At 43.0% G+C, this 16005-nt stretch overlaps 1 protein-coding gene across 14 annotated transcripts in view; it reads right to left on the reverse strand.

Annotated features, from left to right (window-relative positions):
• Positions 1–672: 672 nt before the first annotated feature.
• Positions 673–16005, reverse strand: part of DMD (dystrophin) — a 2113108-nt gene continuing 2097775 nt past the window's right edge. For 9 of the 14 annotated variants that reach the window (XM_064573902.1, XM_064573903.1, XM_064573899.1 and 6 more), the window contains one exon: positions 673–2944. In XM_064573902.1, the coding sequence (XP_064429972.1) occupies positions 2847–2944 (98 nt within the window). In that variant the 3' untranslated portion in view covers positions 673–2846. Of the gene's footprint in view, positions 2945–7623; positions 7656–8831; positions 14234–16005 lie in introns of those variants that run through there. The other 5 variants (XM_064573900.1, XM_064573907.1, XM_045876181.3 and 2 more) reach the window with 2 other exon arrangements.

Consider the following 16005-nt stretch of genomic DNA (forward strand, 5'->3'; position numbering starts at 1 on the left):
ATTTTATATATCGAGATGGAAACATTTCTTGTGATATAATTAAGAATGGCTGGATCCCTTGAGTCCATTCTTAAGTTTTAAAAAGCACGGTATAGGGCTGGGTGCACAGAAAGCGATCTATCTCAGGTGTCATAAAAGGGCAAAAGTAGGAACGTGTGTTTGTAACTGTTTTCATGATCGTGATCGTTTGGAAGGAGACACAAGAAATTGACATTTGCTCACAGGCCCGTGTGCATGATGTGGGACTAGGGTATTTTCACCACTTGGCTTTTTTGATTTTTCACTCGTCAACCATACGAATGTATTACCTAGTTAAAAATTAAAAACAAAGTACTGTACTCGACACTTATTTTTGTAACATAACTGCGTGCTTTATTGAGATACACAGTAAAGCAGTAATATAATACAATAGTAAGGCATATATTTGGTGAAGTCTGATATGTTGTGAAAATGCAGTAAAACTGAAGTTTAAAAAAATAATTAGTAAATGTTACAGTGTTGGTGTTAAAACACAATATATTATGATACTCAAGTAAGAACCCAGTACCTGAAAACAATGACAGAACATGCCACGTGATGTTTATGCTTCAGTTACATTATGATTTACGGTTTAATACTTGGTGGTTATAAAGAACACGAAATAATGTCCAAATTATGCTTAAAACGTAGCAATAAAGCTCTCAGTTTTTATTCAAATATTTTGACAGACTCATTCCAGAACTAATGTCTAAAAGATAAAATGAAAAGATTAAAACAAAATTATGCACTCTATTTACCTCTGCTTTTAGAATGAAACTTAAAACTGCTTAGTAGGAAGTAACACAACCCGTTGTTTTTAATTGTGGTTAAAAAAAAAAAAAAATCCACGGGGAAAGAAAAAGTCCAGTGTCACATAAAGGAAAAAAATGCAAGACTAAAACCAAGTCTTTATGTCATTCTGTTACCTTAGAGCTTTGGGTTTTCTTTTGGAAATGACAATGGGGGGAAAAATGGAGAAAAATGTTCACATGATGGACAAGTAGTGAAGCTGTGAAATCAGGTGTGCACGATTATTAGGAACACCCCAAAACCAAAGTGAGGTAGAAATAGCATGAGAAGCCATGGTGGATGTTAATTATCATTAAGAAAATAATAGACAAAACCCACTGTGCAAAAGTTAATGACACTTGACCTAAGAGGTAACAGATTTGCAAAATAATGGGGTCACAGGGTGATTTCTAGTGAATGGACGATTAAAAACAAATGAAAGGCTAAGATGCGAGAGTAAAGCTTGCTCCTACCAGTTAGTCCTCTTGGGTTATTCTTTTTGCACAATGTGTGTTTGTTTGTGTCTCTAACCTTCCTCCTCCAGCAGCAAGGGTGTGGCGTACCTTTTGGAACATGTGACTCCATCTGTGTTCTGCCTTAAACCAACCTGCGTGTAATTACTTGTAGAGAAATGGGAAGTGGGGAAACAAAGCTCATGGGCTTCTGGGTGGATATTTAAGAGGCATGCTGAGGCTGTCTTACACCTCTTCCCAAGAGTTATTTGAAGTGAAGTCTTGTGGCATTTAAAAACTCCTTGCAATGGGGAAAAAATATGTTAAAAAAAAAAAAAAGAAGAAGCAAGAAAGCAAAACCCCCTCAAATACCCACTGCTGTTTCACTGTGAGGAGAGGGAAGAGTGTGATTTCACTGTAATTGCAAAGCTCTCTATGTATGGTTATGAACGTTCATCCAATCCTTTACTTCAAGAGCGGCCCCCTCCCTCCCAGGGAATGGGCTGCAAATCCACAGCCCTCCAGCCCTACCAGGAAGTCCTCTTTACTGTCTGGGGAGTTAAAAATGTCTTCTGGTGGCGTGACTTCCACTGAAGCATCATTACATGTAGATGGTGGCATTGCCAGTCGTGGGAAGCTGAATGTATCAACTGAAGGATTACTTGGACGCAGTAAGTCCTGTGTATTCATTCATGTGTCCCTTTTACAAAAATTCAATACCGTAGCTGTCAGTGGAAAGTTCCAAATGAGAAACATCTGGAGCCCCAGACAATGTCTTAGTGTGGTAGTTGCTTCCTGGTTTCAGGCTCCAGGGAAAATTCCTTCTAAACAAAGCAGGTAAGCCTGGGTGACCAGAAGCAATCTCTTTCCATTAGGAAGTGGCCAGATCATTTGAACAAGACGTTTAAAAGGTCTCTAGAAAGTCAGATCTATTTAATCTATATACCTACAGTATTTACATACTTCTAGACATATAGATGCATAAAGCGAAAACCCACAGCCAGTCCCACTCAGTCACCGATTCCGAAAAGAGCAAAGTGATGTAGTTGTTTGGTGGTGTTAGAGGAAGTCCTATCTTTACTATGCCAGAAAAGAAAAAAACCAGGAATTTCACATGGATACCACGCTAAAACAATGCAAAACAATGCGCTGCCTCAAAGTTTGTGTGTGTGTGTGGGGGGGGGGGTGGGTGGGTGTTTGTGTGTGTGTGTGTGTCTGTTTTTAGGGGTTTTTATAAACAACTTTTTTTTTTATAAAGCACACTTTAGTTTACAATCTTTCTTTATAACTGTTATAAATTTTTAAACAACCCAAAATGCGTTCCATATAAAGAAATGGCAAGTTATTTAGCTATCAAGATTTTACATGTAGTTTTCTTATAACTTTTTTGTACAATTGCATAGACGTGTAAAACCTGCCATTGTTAACAAAACAATAACAGACTTAGAAACTACTGAAATCTACAGTATAGTACCACTACCCTTCACAAAAATATAGATTTTTTTTTCTTGTAAACTCTTACTGTCTAATCCTCTTTGTTGTATGAATATTATAAAAACCATGCGGGAATCAGGAGTTGTAAAACATTTATTCTGCCCCTTCTTCATCTGTCATGACTGAAACTAAGGACTCCATCGCTCTGCCCAAATCATCTGCCAAGTGGAAAAGGCTTCCTACATTGTGTCCTGGAAAACAGAGAGAAAGAGAGACGTGACACTAGGTGCAGAGCGCATCAGCCTGACTCTTCGCCGTTTGGGAGATCCTTCCCCACTTCTAGGTGAAGACAACACAGAAGCTGCACCGAGGGTCTACACAACAGGATTTGATTTTTTTCCCCGTTTCCAGGAAGAAGCAAAGCCTTGTTAATGAAGCCATTCCACGTTGTTAGTATCAGCTTACTACCGGGTCGGGCTGCTACTGTGGTCATTTCAGTGGGAAAGTGTCTGAGAGCGCACTCATCTTCCCAATGGAAGCCTCTAGCTGGAGGCTTCCACGGAGAAGCACAAGGTGCCCGTCGCAACAGGACTATTTCCTGATGGGATGGACCTTCCCCGCCTTGTCGTGGGAGATGACTTACTGTGCCCTTGGACTCGAATCTCAGTATCATCAGTCCCTCTCCCCAGACCTAGCCCCACTGCCAGCGCCACCATGTATCGTCATCACCATTCTCATCACTGCCACCATGACCACGACACGGGATCTTCACTTCTGTGCTCTTTCAAGCCGCCGGCTCACGTTTAAGGCTACGGTGGAGGAGACTGTTTTCTCTCTGCTTTTACTTGAGTTGAAAAAACAAACTCTTGAATCGACCTTTTTGTATATTAACACTGGAATTTGGAAGCTGCCTCAGAAAAAATCACTCTTCATTCTAAATGACTCCAGAGCCCAATTACAATATGACCTAAATGCACAGCATGGATTTGGGTATCCGGTGAATCCATTTTTGTTCTCCTCCTACATGGGGGCAAACTATCCGAAGAGGCTTTTAATAATAATGTGACATGACCTAACATTGATCCCCCAGCATGGAGCCCAAAAGCAGGGCCATGTCCCTGCTACTCTGTGGCAGAGTTCAGATCTAGGGGAAGATAATTTGAAACCTATTTTGTGACTTGTCTTTTCCTATATGTCCCATCTTTTTATATGGCTAATTTTAATTCTTGGACATTACTAAATCATTCCCTGCTCTTGGAGTACTGCCCCTGGAACTAGAAATGCTTTACGAGGCTATTACTACCTTGCCATGTATCAACTTTACGGATTCTCGTAATTGTTAAAATCCCTGTAAAAATTAAAGATAGACTAGGGCAGGAATTCTGTTCTAGTATTTACTTCAAGAGCCATACCGTTTTTCAGTACATGAGAGAGAGGGTGTGAAGAGGATTCAGAGGCAGGCACTTATCCAGTGATGGCATCAGATCAAGTCAAGACTAAAAGTTTCACACCCTTTGGCCATTTACACGAAGGTGGTCACGTTTGTAAATCTTGTTGAGCTTTATCAGCGCAAAGAGTTTCAGTGACAACTAGTTAGGTTTTAAAAAATCACGTGGGATTTTGGTTGCGATGGCAAAGACAAAAACCTGAACAAAGCAGCTGTTCTACTCCTAGAGTGGGCCGGGAGCGTGGCAGCCTCAGTGAAGGACTGAAATCGTCTTTGGCTTTTCTAAACCATAGAAACCACCGGAGGACCCAGTAGGTTCTTTGCGGCTCCTTAGAGCACCATATTATACCTGATGCCCCCAGGCTCCAGGGCTTCCTCTGTATCTGTTTTGGACGGCCCAGCAAACCCTGGGAGACCTACCCAATTATTCGTGCGTAACTGGAAACGAGTGGACGACCTGCAAATTTTTAATGACTTGCTGTCTTAGCAGCGATTAATGAAGCCAGTACAAACAAAACCCAAGACGCTGACAACCTGATACCTGAATAGAATGCACACTATTTCTCATCACCCACATCTAGCTATAGTGGAATCTACCAGAGAGGTAGAGAATGTATTACAAGACCTAAACCGAACAGGGAAGAACTCATTTTTCCCATTGGCTTATTGATGATAATCATAAAAAGTACCTATTTAAACCTTTGTGCTAGGGAATGTGGAATGCAGTTCACAAGTAAATGCAGTTGTAGATCACAGAGCCAAGCGGTGCTTCTACTCCTTGAAATGGTGTTACTACCCAGAAGGAAAATTCTTGAGACTCTCCAGAGGCATCATTTCTAGGGGTATCTGCTATTTAAAAAGTGACTAGGTAAAAGAAAGGTTGATTATTCTTAATACACCCCACACCCTCCCACAAAAGGTGAGGTGGCCTTTCACCTGTCTGGACCGTTTTAAATGTTCACAAATGACCTCAAGCTCTCCCTGTGCTAGAAAAAAGAAGAACCTTCAGAGTCCCCTCACCACAACTATAGTATGCCTTTGGTTACTTTATTCACAAATACCTGTTTCACCAGAATAATGATGGCAATGTTTTTCATGGAGGTTTGCATTAGAGCCCAGGAAAAAAAATTCTCTCTCTTTGACAAAATACTGCCCCAAAGAATCATAACTCAATCCACTGGAGGCCTAAAACTGCAGTGTGATATAGACACAGAAAACAGATTTGTATGCTGGTTCTGTGATCCATGTGTGTGAGGCAGAACATTAGTGAGGTCATTAATTTTACCTGACAGATTTTTCTGAAGCCCAAAATTAAAATCTCATACTATGACCGTGACAGGCACCAAGAAGCAGGCCGGACTGTGGGCGTCGGCAGTCGGCTTCTGGCCCAAATCAGCATGAAAATGCGTCCACAGAAAGTATTAGTTTAATCCATTCTTAAGCGAGGATTGTTGAGCGCAAAGGCGCCATGCACTGAACATTAGGGCAGTGCTTTGTTTTTCCAAGTTGGCGCGAACTGCAACACGTTTAGTCTCCCAGGCCACCGCCGCCTGAGGGACTTGTTTTCCGCAGTGATTGGAATGGAGACTTTCTGGCTGAGACCCAAGACCTCAAATAGCAATCTGGCACTCTATTTTTGTTTTTTTTTTGTTTTTAAAGTACAGTTCCCAAATAAATGGTTAGCATTCACTTGGCCACAGCAAAGCTGGAGTAGTGCAGTGAAATTTGTGTTTCTCTTCTCTATAATTTAATCTTTGAAAAACTATCTGATCCACTGTACCTTTGAGGTAATTTTTGTAACCCCCCAAAAATCACTTTGATTCTCGGGTTTTCTGGAAATGTAGCTGGACTGTAATATGGCTCAGGTAATAAAGTTTCTGACGGCCTCTGTGACTTGAATGATACACGGGCGGGCCTTTTCTAAAATTTGTGCATGAGAGAAACCTGTTCGGGGCGGTCACAATTAAGGTGCGGCTTTTTATAAGACGGCAAGAGAAACTGTAAGGGGCACTTACCATAAGAATGAACCCAAGAAGCCTCACATAAGAAGGGCGTGAGCCAGGCAAACCGTCAGGAGCATTCACTGCTTCACCAATTCAGGTTTCCTGTGTTTTTCCTCCCAGCCTACCCCTCCCCCATCCCCAGGACCCCAGTGTCCCAAGCCTTGGAAGACAGCACTGGTGCAGCCACACTGAAGGATCATTAAAGTCATTACACTCGCCTGGCCTGGTGTTGGCAGACTTCCGGTATGACTCCTTATGTTCAAATGAATCCAACACTACTCTCGTCTAGCCTGTTGCTAAGGATCTAGAATCTTTTCATGTCAGCACTCCCTCCCCGTCCAACCCGTCTCCCAGGTTAGTAGATGTTACGGCCACCCATGGAAGAGCTTTCCTTCTCCCATCCTTCACGCTAAACTCCTGGTAAGGACAAGCTGGTTTCCCTCGGGCTGTCACTCAACACCCTGTCATCTACTAGTCCTTTGATGAGGTAACTGAACGTTCAGACGCTCTTTCTGATAAAAGTACGCAGCAGCTTTCCCTAAAAAACCTCACACCACATTCAGTGATAATACTGCACCCTCCCCCCTTTGATCCCATAAATAGGCACTTAAAAACACCCTCAGGACTCCAACATTCAATGTTTATCCCTGACTTGTTATGTTCTATCCGGGTTTCCAAAGGCCAAGCAAGAACAGAGCGCTCCTCTAAAGGGCTAGCTGACGTGATGCGAGCCTTTTGGACACCATTTTCTCAGGTGGCAATTCAGCAGAAGAGTGTGGCTCTGGACCCTGACTGCCTGGATTCAAATTCTGGCTCTGTCACCTTGAACACACTGCTTACTCTCTCACTGACTCAGTTTCCCTGTTTGTAAAATGGGGTTAATAAGAGTACCTACCTCATAGGCTTGGCATGAAGATTACCTCATGAAAAAGATGGCAAGTGCTTACAACCGTGCTTGGCACAGTAAGTGCTCAAAAAAAAAAAAATGTTAGCTGGAGTGGGAAAGGAGTGTAGGAATGAAGAAAAAAGAAAATAACAAAATGAAGTCATTCCAGAAGAATAAAAAAGCCCAGGGCACTGGCAGAAAAATGCTAGCTAGGGTCCTGAAAGTACACAGAAACTTGAGGACTCCTCAGTTCTGTTTGAGGCTAAATTTACATTGAGGGTTTTGTTTGCGTTACAAATGGCAACAGATGATGAACTGCACGCTAACGACCTAGGGACTACCAAGGGTTGCCATTTTATAGAGATTCCTGCTCCCCCAACCCCTGGTCCTGTCGTCATGGTGATGACAATGGCAATGAACATTTGAAGAATGTTCCTCATGAGCTGCAAGTGGAGAGGTGACTACCATCCTGACATGATGACACATGTAGTACATACATGCGCGTGCACACACACAATTCTTACACAAACGCCAAACACAGAAAGCGCGATGAGACACACAGAAGCCGTGGCTGTGAGCCTGAGTCTCACTAACCTCTCTCATTGGCTTCCCAGGGGTATTTCTTCCTTTAATAATGGAGAGAGGAAGAGGCAGAGATATCAGAAAGGAAAAAAAATGCATAAATATACAGTTTCATACCAATTTTGCTGCTTTTACCAAACAAAGGTTGAGATGACAATTCATTTATTCCCTTCTGGAAAAAAAGAACAACAACAACAACAACCAGAAACAAACAAACAAAAAAACCCGAAGGACACATCCAGTCAAATAACCTTTACATACACTTAAAATCAGTATAAAACAGGTAACATGATCCAGGAGACATAACTTACAGAATCCATAGAGTTCATGTGTTCAACTGGATGAAAGCTGGTACAGCGGAGGAATCTGACAAATTGAGCATTGTTTTTCAAGGACAACTTCAGAACCTCAAGCTTAATGTCCAAAAATCTCAATCTCTTCACTCTCAACTTGACAATACACCGAAACATAAACGGGAATGGATGTGTGTGCCAAAAGTCTGCACCCCAAATACAAGGCGAAACGCCACAGAGGCGGGACTCCACCCCCTTGGGAGAACTCCTTCTATCTGGTAGAAGCTGAGCATGCCCAGGATGAGATTGGGGGCATTTGAGAAAATAGAAAAAAAAAAGGGAGGAAGGAGATGAGTCCCACTAAGGGGCAAGCCACAGAGACAGATCCAGGAACGAACCCTCAACTTCCTTCTCATAATTCAACAGATACCAGGAACCTTGAGAGTTGATGGCTAAAGACCCACCGGCCTTGTTTATTTTAGAGAATCCTCCGACTGTATGCGTTTATTTATTTTTGAAAAGCAGGTTCTGGTCAAGTTTTCTATGGTAATATTTATAATTGGACAGAACACTAGGGACCTCTGACCATACCTAGCATGTCTGGGGCTTGCAATTTCCTCTCATCACCAGGGCCTTCAAGTGAAATACTGGTTTTCAGACTCTGACTTGAGCAGATAAAAATAGAGCTGTGGGAGACCCTGTACAGCATCTCCTGACCCCCCCCCTTGCCCAGAGCCCCCCATGCTCAGCGGCTGCAAGGACTAAAGCACCCTGGAACAATGTGAGGACTACCCGTCCAGACCAAAGAAGTATGGCTCTACTATTCCAAAAGAAATCTTTCACAACTCAAGTTCAGGGTCTAAAACTTCTAGGATACATTGAAAGGTTTTCTAAGTAGGATTCTCCCTCCCTCCCTCCCTCCCTCTTTTCCTTCCTTCCGAATTTTCCCAAGTGAGTCAGAGATTTCTTAGAAGTATAAAAACTGCAGGGGCACCTGGGGGGCTCAATTGGTTGAGTGTCTGACGCTTGGTTTTGGCTCAGGTCGTGATCTCAGGGTCTCGGGATCGAGTTCCGCGTTGGGCTCTGCGCGCAGCATGGAGTCTGCTTGGGATTCTCTCTCCCCTCTCCCTCTGCCCACCCCCTACACGGTCTCTGAAATAAATCTCTTTTTAAAAAGTATAAAAACTGCATGCTTGATCATATAAGCATGGTCAAGATATTCATGATGTTCCTCAAACCAGGGGAAAGAGAGAAAAAGGGGTACTGGTTCCTCAGTTGTGGGTGTTGCCAGTGGTAGGCCCATACCAGATGAAAGGAAAAAGGGGAGGGAGGAGAACATTAGCTCATTCTTAATAGCTCAGATGAATCCCAGCATGAATTACTCATCCATTCCTTTCCACTCCTTTATCAAGTCCTTTTTTCATCTTTGTTATTTTGTGGTTATACTGTCTCATAGAATTCATTACCTTCCCCTACAAGACTGTGAGGTCCTTGAGGCCAGGGCCCATATATCGCTTACCCATCCTCTGTATCCCCAAAACTTCTGTACCTCGATATTATGGGAAGCTGATGAATGCTGGTTGAATTGAATTAGTCAGGTAGCCACTAGACCATGGTCAAGAGTCCTTTGGTGTTTGCAGCAACTTGGCCTTGCCTGTTACCCTTTAAGTTGCATGCCAAGGGCTGGTAACTTGTTCTGGCTTACGCTTAGGTCTATTTTTAAAACTTAAGAGCTTCAGGAAGGAGTGTTGTTAGAAAGCAGTATGATTTAGTTTCAGAATGTAATTAGTGGTTCCCTGAGTGATAAAGGTTACATGTCTTTATTCTACACCAAGCCGTATTCTGAACTCAGTATCCACTGGCCACTGCCAAATATGCAGCAAATGACTTGGGTTTTGTTTCGGGTACTTCTTCAGAAGCCATGTTTCACGTACAGTGGGCCTTCCAGAGCTACGTTAATCCTGATCTCTTTCAAAATCCGCCGTCATCACTTGGGTTCCGATGAGCTCACTACCACAGTACCAAAGGAAGTTCTGCTTTTTGTTTAAAGAACGTTAAATAATATTTTCTACTGTAGCGGACTAGTTTCTACACTGACAAAACAGAGGCTATTTTGGTTGCGCCACTTAAAAACATTCTTTACCAGTAAAAGAAGCTTCAAGTGCCAGTTAAGTTTTATTTCATGAATACATTCTTTGGAAATGAGTTTCCTTCGACCTTCACTTAGGGTGTCCATCTGGCAATGTGGGTATGTTGTCAGGAAATGAATCAAGAGAAGAAGGAAATAGGCTGGGGGAACCCTGCGTCTGAATAAAGGGCGTGGTCAGGTCTGGAGAAGTCAAGTTCCCTCAGGCAGTAGGAACTTGAGATGATTCATTATTCAGGGTTAGAATCTCAGGACTTGACTGTTTTGGGGGCGGGGGCGGGTAGCTGTAGCTTCTTAATCTTTGTTCACTAACTGAAAAAGTTAAGGAAGAATGAGTCCCTTTTTAGGATTTCTATGTTATCACAAGTGAGAGACGATTCTAATGGCTATACTTTGAAGACTGAAACATGTATGATGTCTGGTGAACACGGACATAAATACACAAGTCCATTCAAAAAGCACAGTTTTGTTGAGCTGAAAGTTGATCGGCACTGAGAAGTGTGTGACCGTATGGACGGAACAAGCTAGAATGAACAATGATAGCATAAAGCAGGGGTCAGCAAACTTTCTGAGTAAAGGGCCATACAGTGAACAGTTTAGGCTTCGCAAGCTACACTCTCCCTATAGCAACTGTTCAACTTTACCACAACTACTCCCTCGTTGGAGTGAGAAAGCGACCATCGGCAATGTGTAAATGAATGGGTGTGGCTATGTTCTAACAAGACTTAAAAACAGGTAGTGGGTCAGATTTGGCTCCTGGACCACAGTTTGTTGGCCCCTGGTGTAAAGGAATAACAGCTCAAAATTGATGGAAGCAGAGAGGAAACAGAGTGGTGCCCGAGAGGGGACACGTGATCTTGTCTTGATGCAGTTCTTCCATAAAAGAACCACAGACAAGACTTGCATTTTACAACATGGCACATTTTGCACTGCTGTTGGGTGGCTAATTCAGAGGCAGTTAACAGAATGTCTGTGGGCTTTATGGAGGGGGGGTCATATGAGAGAGGATGGCATGGATGTTGGGGAGGAAAATAATATGGCCCAGGTCACTAGGTAAGACCTTGTACAGACAACAGAAATAGAAATAGAATAGCACCATTCGCTGTGTTTTGAATTGTCCTGTTGCACTAAGAGCTTATCTTGGATCCCAGTGTTCACTAATTAGTATACAGTGGCACCTGACTTTTAGAGAAGCCAATACCATACCACTGACTATGGAAGCGTTTCTTTCGTAAATGCACATACAGATGAAAATACCTTTGTCAGAATGCAAAACTATCAGAGACCTAGGGACAAGTCACTTAAAATTGTTTATTTTAAAAATACGTTTATTACACATTCTACCCATGTACTGTTCCTATAGAATAAGGGTGGAGATTTAGAAAGTGCCTTATAGTAGAAAATGATTTTTATTACAGCGGAATTCAACTTCTACGTATATTTATAGACAGAGGGACACATCACTGGTAGATAAATAGATTAGAAATTGGCTAATGTTCTGTGTTTAATATACAGTGAGTCACTGAAATCCCTCAAATGGCTGCAAATAACTCTGTCTAGAGATTAACCAGGAAAGGTATCAGCATAGAGCTAAAGACACGCACATTCATACCTTGAACACCCCACAATTTATAGGGGCTATTATGCAGGACAGTGTTGGCTAGCAGTTTTTCACTAGAGGGAGGAGCACGCAACCCCTTTATTAATTTGCATAACAGTTTAGCAAGGCCAGCGAGATAAGATCAGGGGTTTAATTTAACTTGCCAAATGGCCATGAGTAAGGCGCTTCAGGCTTCCAGGGACTTGGAGTGAAAATGCAAGGGGAAGTTTAGCCGATACCTTAAGACTTGAGCCTGAAGTCAAGACTGTGGCAAAGGGTAACAAAAAAGTTGTACATTTAAAATGCAAAACTTCCCTATTTATACGCTTTACATGTGTGAAAAGCGTAATATTTTATTTAAAAAGTCTTTTCCCCTGTGGGCAATTATCTAGCAGAGTTAAGTAAACCATGAGGTGGTATTTAATAGCACATTTCCACTAAGTGTCAGACCTCTGGCTCTGACATCTGTTTTGAGTTACTCAAACAGCTGCCCGAAACAGCTGTAGCAACTGTGAACTTCATTCTTTCTAACACAGCAGTGGGAACATGGGCGGCAGACTTAGATTAAAAGCACCATGTCCTCTGAGATATTAGGAAGGTCTTGGCAAAAACAACTTCCATGGCGGAAGTTTTAAAAAAATGTAATTTTTTAAAACATGTGCACCTGGGCAAGGAACACCGAGGTCAGTCAGATCCGTATTTTTTTAAACCACTGGATCTGAAAATCAGCTAAGTGGGTTGCAACCAGCATTTTATTTTTAAATAAATAAAACAGAGAAATAGCGTGAATTAATTGTAGATAGGAAGTGTTGGTTCACGAATCTTTTGTTTCTGATCTTTGTATGTGTATGTGACTAGACACATACATGTGTGGCATATATACATGGTGGGTATATACATATGTGTGTGTATACACACACACACACAATGTATTTTATATCCTTAATCCAGTTTGAGATGTAAAATGTTTCTCCTGGCATGGACAATGGTCAAAAGGCCAAAAGCCACAGTTTGGGTCCTCGGAAATGCTAAAAGGACCTTTCAGGGCCCGCCCTTTTTGGATGGCCTGTAAGCCTAAGATGTTTAAGACTCAACATTTTCTGCTTAATACCAACCTAACATACCTCCCGATTGGTAAGATGCTCCCACTAAACCCTACCATATGTATATTTTTCATTCAATTTTTACAATGATGAGACTTTTTATCCATTTGAATTTGAGGAGAAAAGGGTGATCTAGAATTGTGATTGTGATTTAGAATTAAGAAATATATATTAGGTCTTAATCCCCTTTGAGGTCACAGAGCTCCTAAAACCTTTGGAATTTCCTGTGAAGAGAGGCAGCAAGGTATCTTTTGTAATGTTAATGAGGCAAGTCTTGGAAAAGGCGTAGGTACACTTAGGAGCTGGGTGCCAGGGGAGCCAACTCTGGGTTTAGGGGTTGGAACTTTGAGCCCTACCCCCCCGACCTCAGGGGATGGAAAGGAGGGCTGGAGACTGAGGGTAGTCACCAATGGCCAATGATTTAATCGATCACACCCATGTCAACGAGGCCTCCCGAAAAACCCAAAAGGACTGGGCAGGGAGAGCTTCCAGGCTGGTGAAGACGTGGATGTGCTGGGAGGGCAGCACAGCTGGAGGGAGCATGGCAGGCAGCTCCGCACGCTTCCCCCCCTTACCTCGCCCTACGTGTCTCTTCCATCTGGCTGTTCCTGAGTTCTATCCTTTCAGACTACACGGTGATCTGCTAAGGATTTGCTGTAGCAAAGTAATTGAACTGAAGAAGGGGGCTGTTGGAACCTTTACGTCTTTAGCATGGGGGTCAGAAGCCCAGGCAATAAACTGGTCTTGCAACTGGTCTCTGAAGTGAAGTGGGGGCGATCTTGGGGGACTGAGCCCTCAAGCGGTGGACTCTGATACTCTCTCCGGGTAGATGGTGTCTGAAATGAGTTGGATCCTAGGACACCCAGGTGGTGTCGGAATTGCTTGGTGCTGTGGGAAGAACTCCCACACATTGGAATTGGGTGCAGAATAGTAAAGGCCCAATTTTAAGGCCTAATTTGTCAGGAAGTAGTTTAAACAAAAAAAAAAAAAAGAAAAAAAAGTGTCAAGGTAATAGCATCAGAGAAAGAATAGCCAGATCCTGATTGTTTTCCTCAGGAAAATAAATTGTCTCAGGCCACCAGCCTACTATTGAAGAAGTAGGAACTCAGTTAATGGAATTGGTCAGACAAAGCCTCCTTATCCCCTATTTGAGAACTCAAATTAGCACTCACGGGAAGGTATGCTTCCGAAAGTGTGGATTTAGTAAATACTATCCAGGTGGCCTGAAGTTCCCCAAGTTTCCATATAAGTAAATCAACATCACACAAATGAATTTAACATCAGAGATGCTAACTGCCAAACATATCAGCAGTCTCTTTCTCCTCTTCTAGGTGGCTTCTTCCATACCCATGTGGTATCCAGCTTCAGGGACTAAAGGGGGGATGCAGGGGGAAGGTGCAAAGACCTTCCCCCTAAAGATAATGAGGATGGGTCACGAGCAGAGTCACGAGCCGTGCTGTAGCTTCTTATGCGCTATACTCTGGTTGTTCAGATGGGAAAGAAAAGAAAAGCCCAGGGTGTCAACATGGCAGCCACTAACTTCTCACAGAGCAGGTACACAAGCTTGTAGTTGAAGAGACTGGGACGAGGTATCCATCTGTGACCTTCAAGGGATAGGTTGGGACCACTGGAACTATGTGCTACGTGGGGGGCCCAAAGTTCTAGCTGTGTCATCTTGAAGAAGACCCTTGCTGTGCCTAAGGTGAACCCCTCCTATTTAGGCCAAAGGGTGCTTCTGAGAGTCACTCATGTCCTAGCCCTGTCCAGCACAGCAACAATACTATACTGTAGTGGGAACTTCGGAAGTCTACATCCTCAGTCAACCGAAGCCCCTTGAAGGCAAGGAATTGGGCCCTCCTTGTTTGCATCCCTAAGCCTCCACTAGTACATAGTAGGTGCTCCTAGAAGCTGACAGGAGAAAGGGGAGAGCATTTGATATCTGTCCAACCAGCATGTGGTCTTCTCCTGAACCATGGCATCCGGGTAGAGAAGACAGCCGAGAGAGTCGTGATGGAGACTGAGGGTGGCAGGTGGGGGACGTGGGGGTGGAGGGAAGACAGAGAAGGTTCTTAGGTGTTAAAATCAACACATCAGAGGCACTCAGCAGTGAAAACATGGCTGGTGCAGACATTTAAAATTAGCTCCCCTGATGGTTCCTTAGCAACGCTCTAGGAGAACGGTACTGTTTTTAATGTGCACCGCACAGTGTTCGCTCGTACATCAAGCAGCTCGGAAACGGCCATTGTTAGCTGACATGGAACAGAAAGATAGGAAAAACCCATGACTCCCGACAGCCTCCTCATTGCTCTTATGGAGAGGAACAAACAGCCAGACTCTCGGCCGCCCTTCCCTCTGGGGCTGCCCATGAGGGGTGCCAATCACTGGCCACAAAGACTTGTGTTCTCCCCTTTGGCTTGTCTAGGTTTTCCCTCCATTTCCTTATAGGTGGCTGCTGCCGTTCTTTTTATTCACTCAAGGGAGGTGCGTTAGTGACTCTGTTTTATGTCAGAGCAATAAACTAACATAAATATTCCAAAATGCTAACAATGGGAGCGAAACCTCCTTGGATGAACTAAGACATCTGAAGCTCAGACTGGCTAGTGGGGTAAAATGCTGCTTTTATATGAGGGGAAAAATACGGGCAAAGGGATGGTGGGAAATAAGGGCATTCATATTATTAATGTCTTTCTTTGCAAAGACCGTATTCCATCTATGGCAGTGAAACCAACAACAACAGACTAGTATATAAAGATTTAATTGTACCTGTATTTAAATAATGGGGTAAGATTCAATTTTTAAATATCAAGGGCATCAGAAGTCCAAGTCCCCACCACCACCGTATACTAGCCATGTTCTAGATTTCACCGTATCGTGTGGTAAGTATGTGTCCCGGGGAAAGGTGCCATCAGGGCATGAAGTTCTTTGTCTCTTGAAGTCACAGCATCATTGCTCTTAAGTAAAACTGATCTCATAATTAACTCTCCAGACTAATGCGCAAAGGGAGTAAAGGTATAAGTTAATATTCTTACTTCTAGAGGCATCTGAATTCTATAGGTATCTGAATTCAACCAGAATCCCAAACCAGTCAATTTGGTCATCCAAAACAGAACTGAGCCCTGAAAAATACTCGCTTCCTGCAACGATCCCCAAGTGGCACTCTGTCAGCACGTGCTCATTTAAACATGGAATATACACAGGCTAGTTGGGTGTGGAAACGGGAGGCCTAATTCCAGTAGGCGTGAGTTACTTGCA

This window comes from Mirounga angustirostris, unplaced genomic scaffold, assembly GCF_029215605.1.
Source record: "Mirounga angustirostris isolate CCGP_5_RB_7025 unplaced genomic scaffold, mMirAng1.0.hap1 SCAF_11, whole genome shotgun sequence".
NCBI classification, from domain to species: domain Eukaryota; kingdom Metazoa; phylum Chordata; class Mammalia; order Carnivora; family Phocidae; genus Mirounga; species Mirounga angustirostris.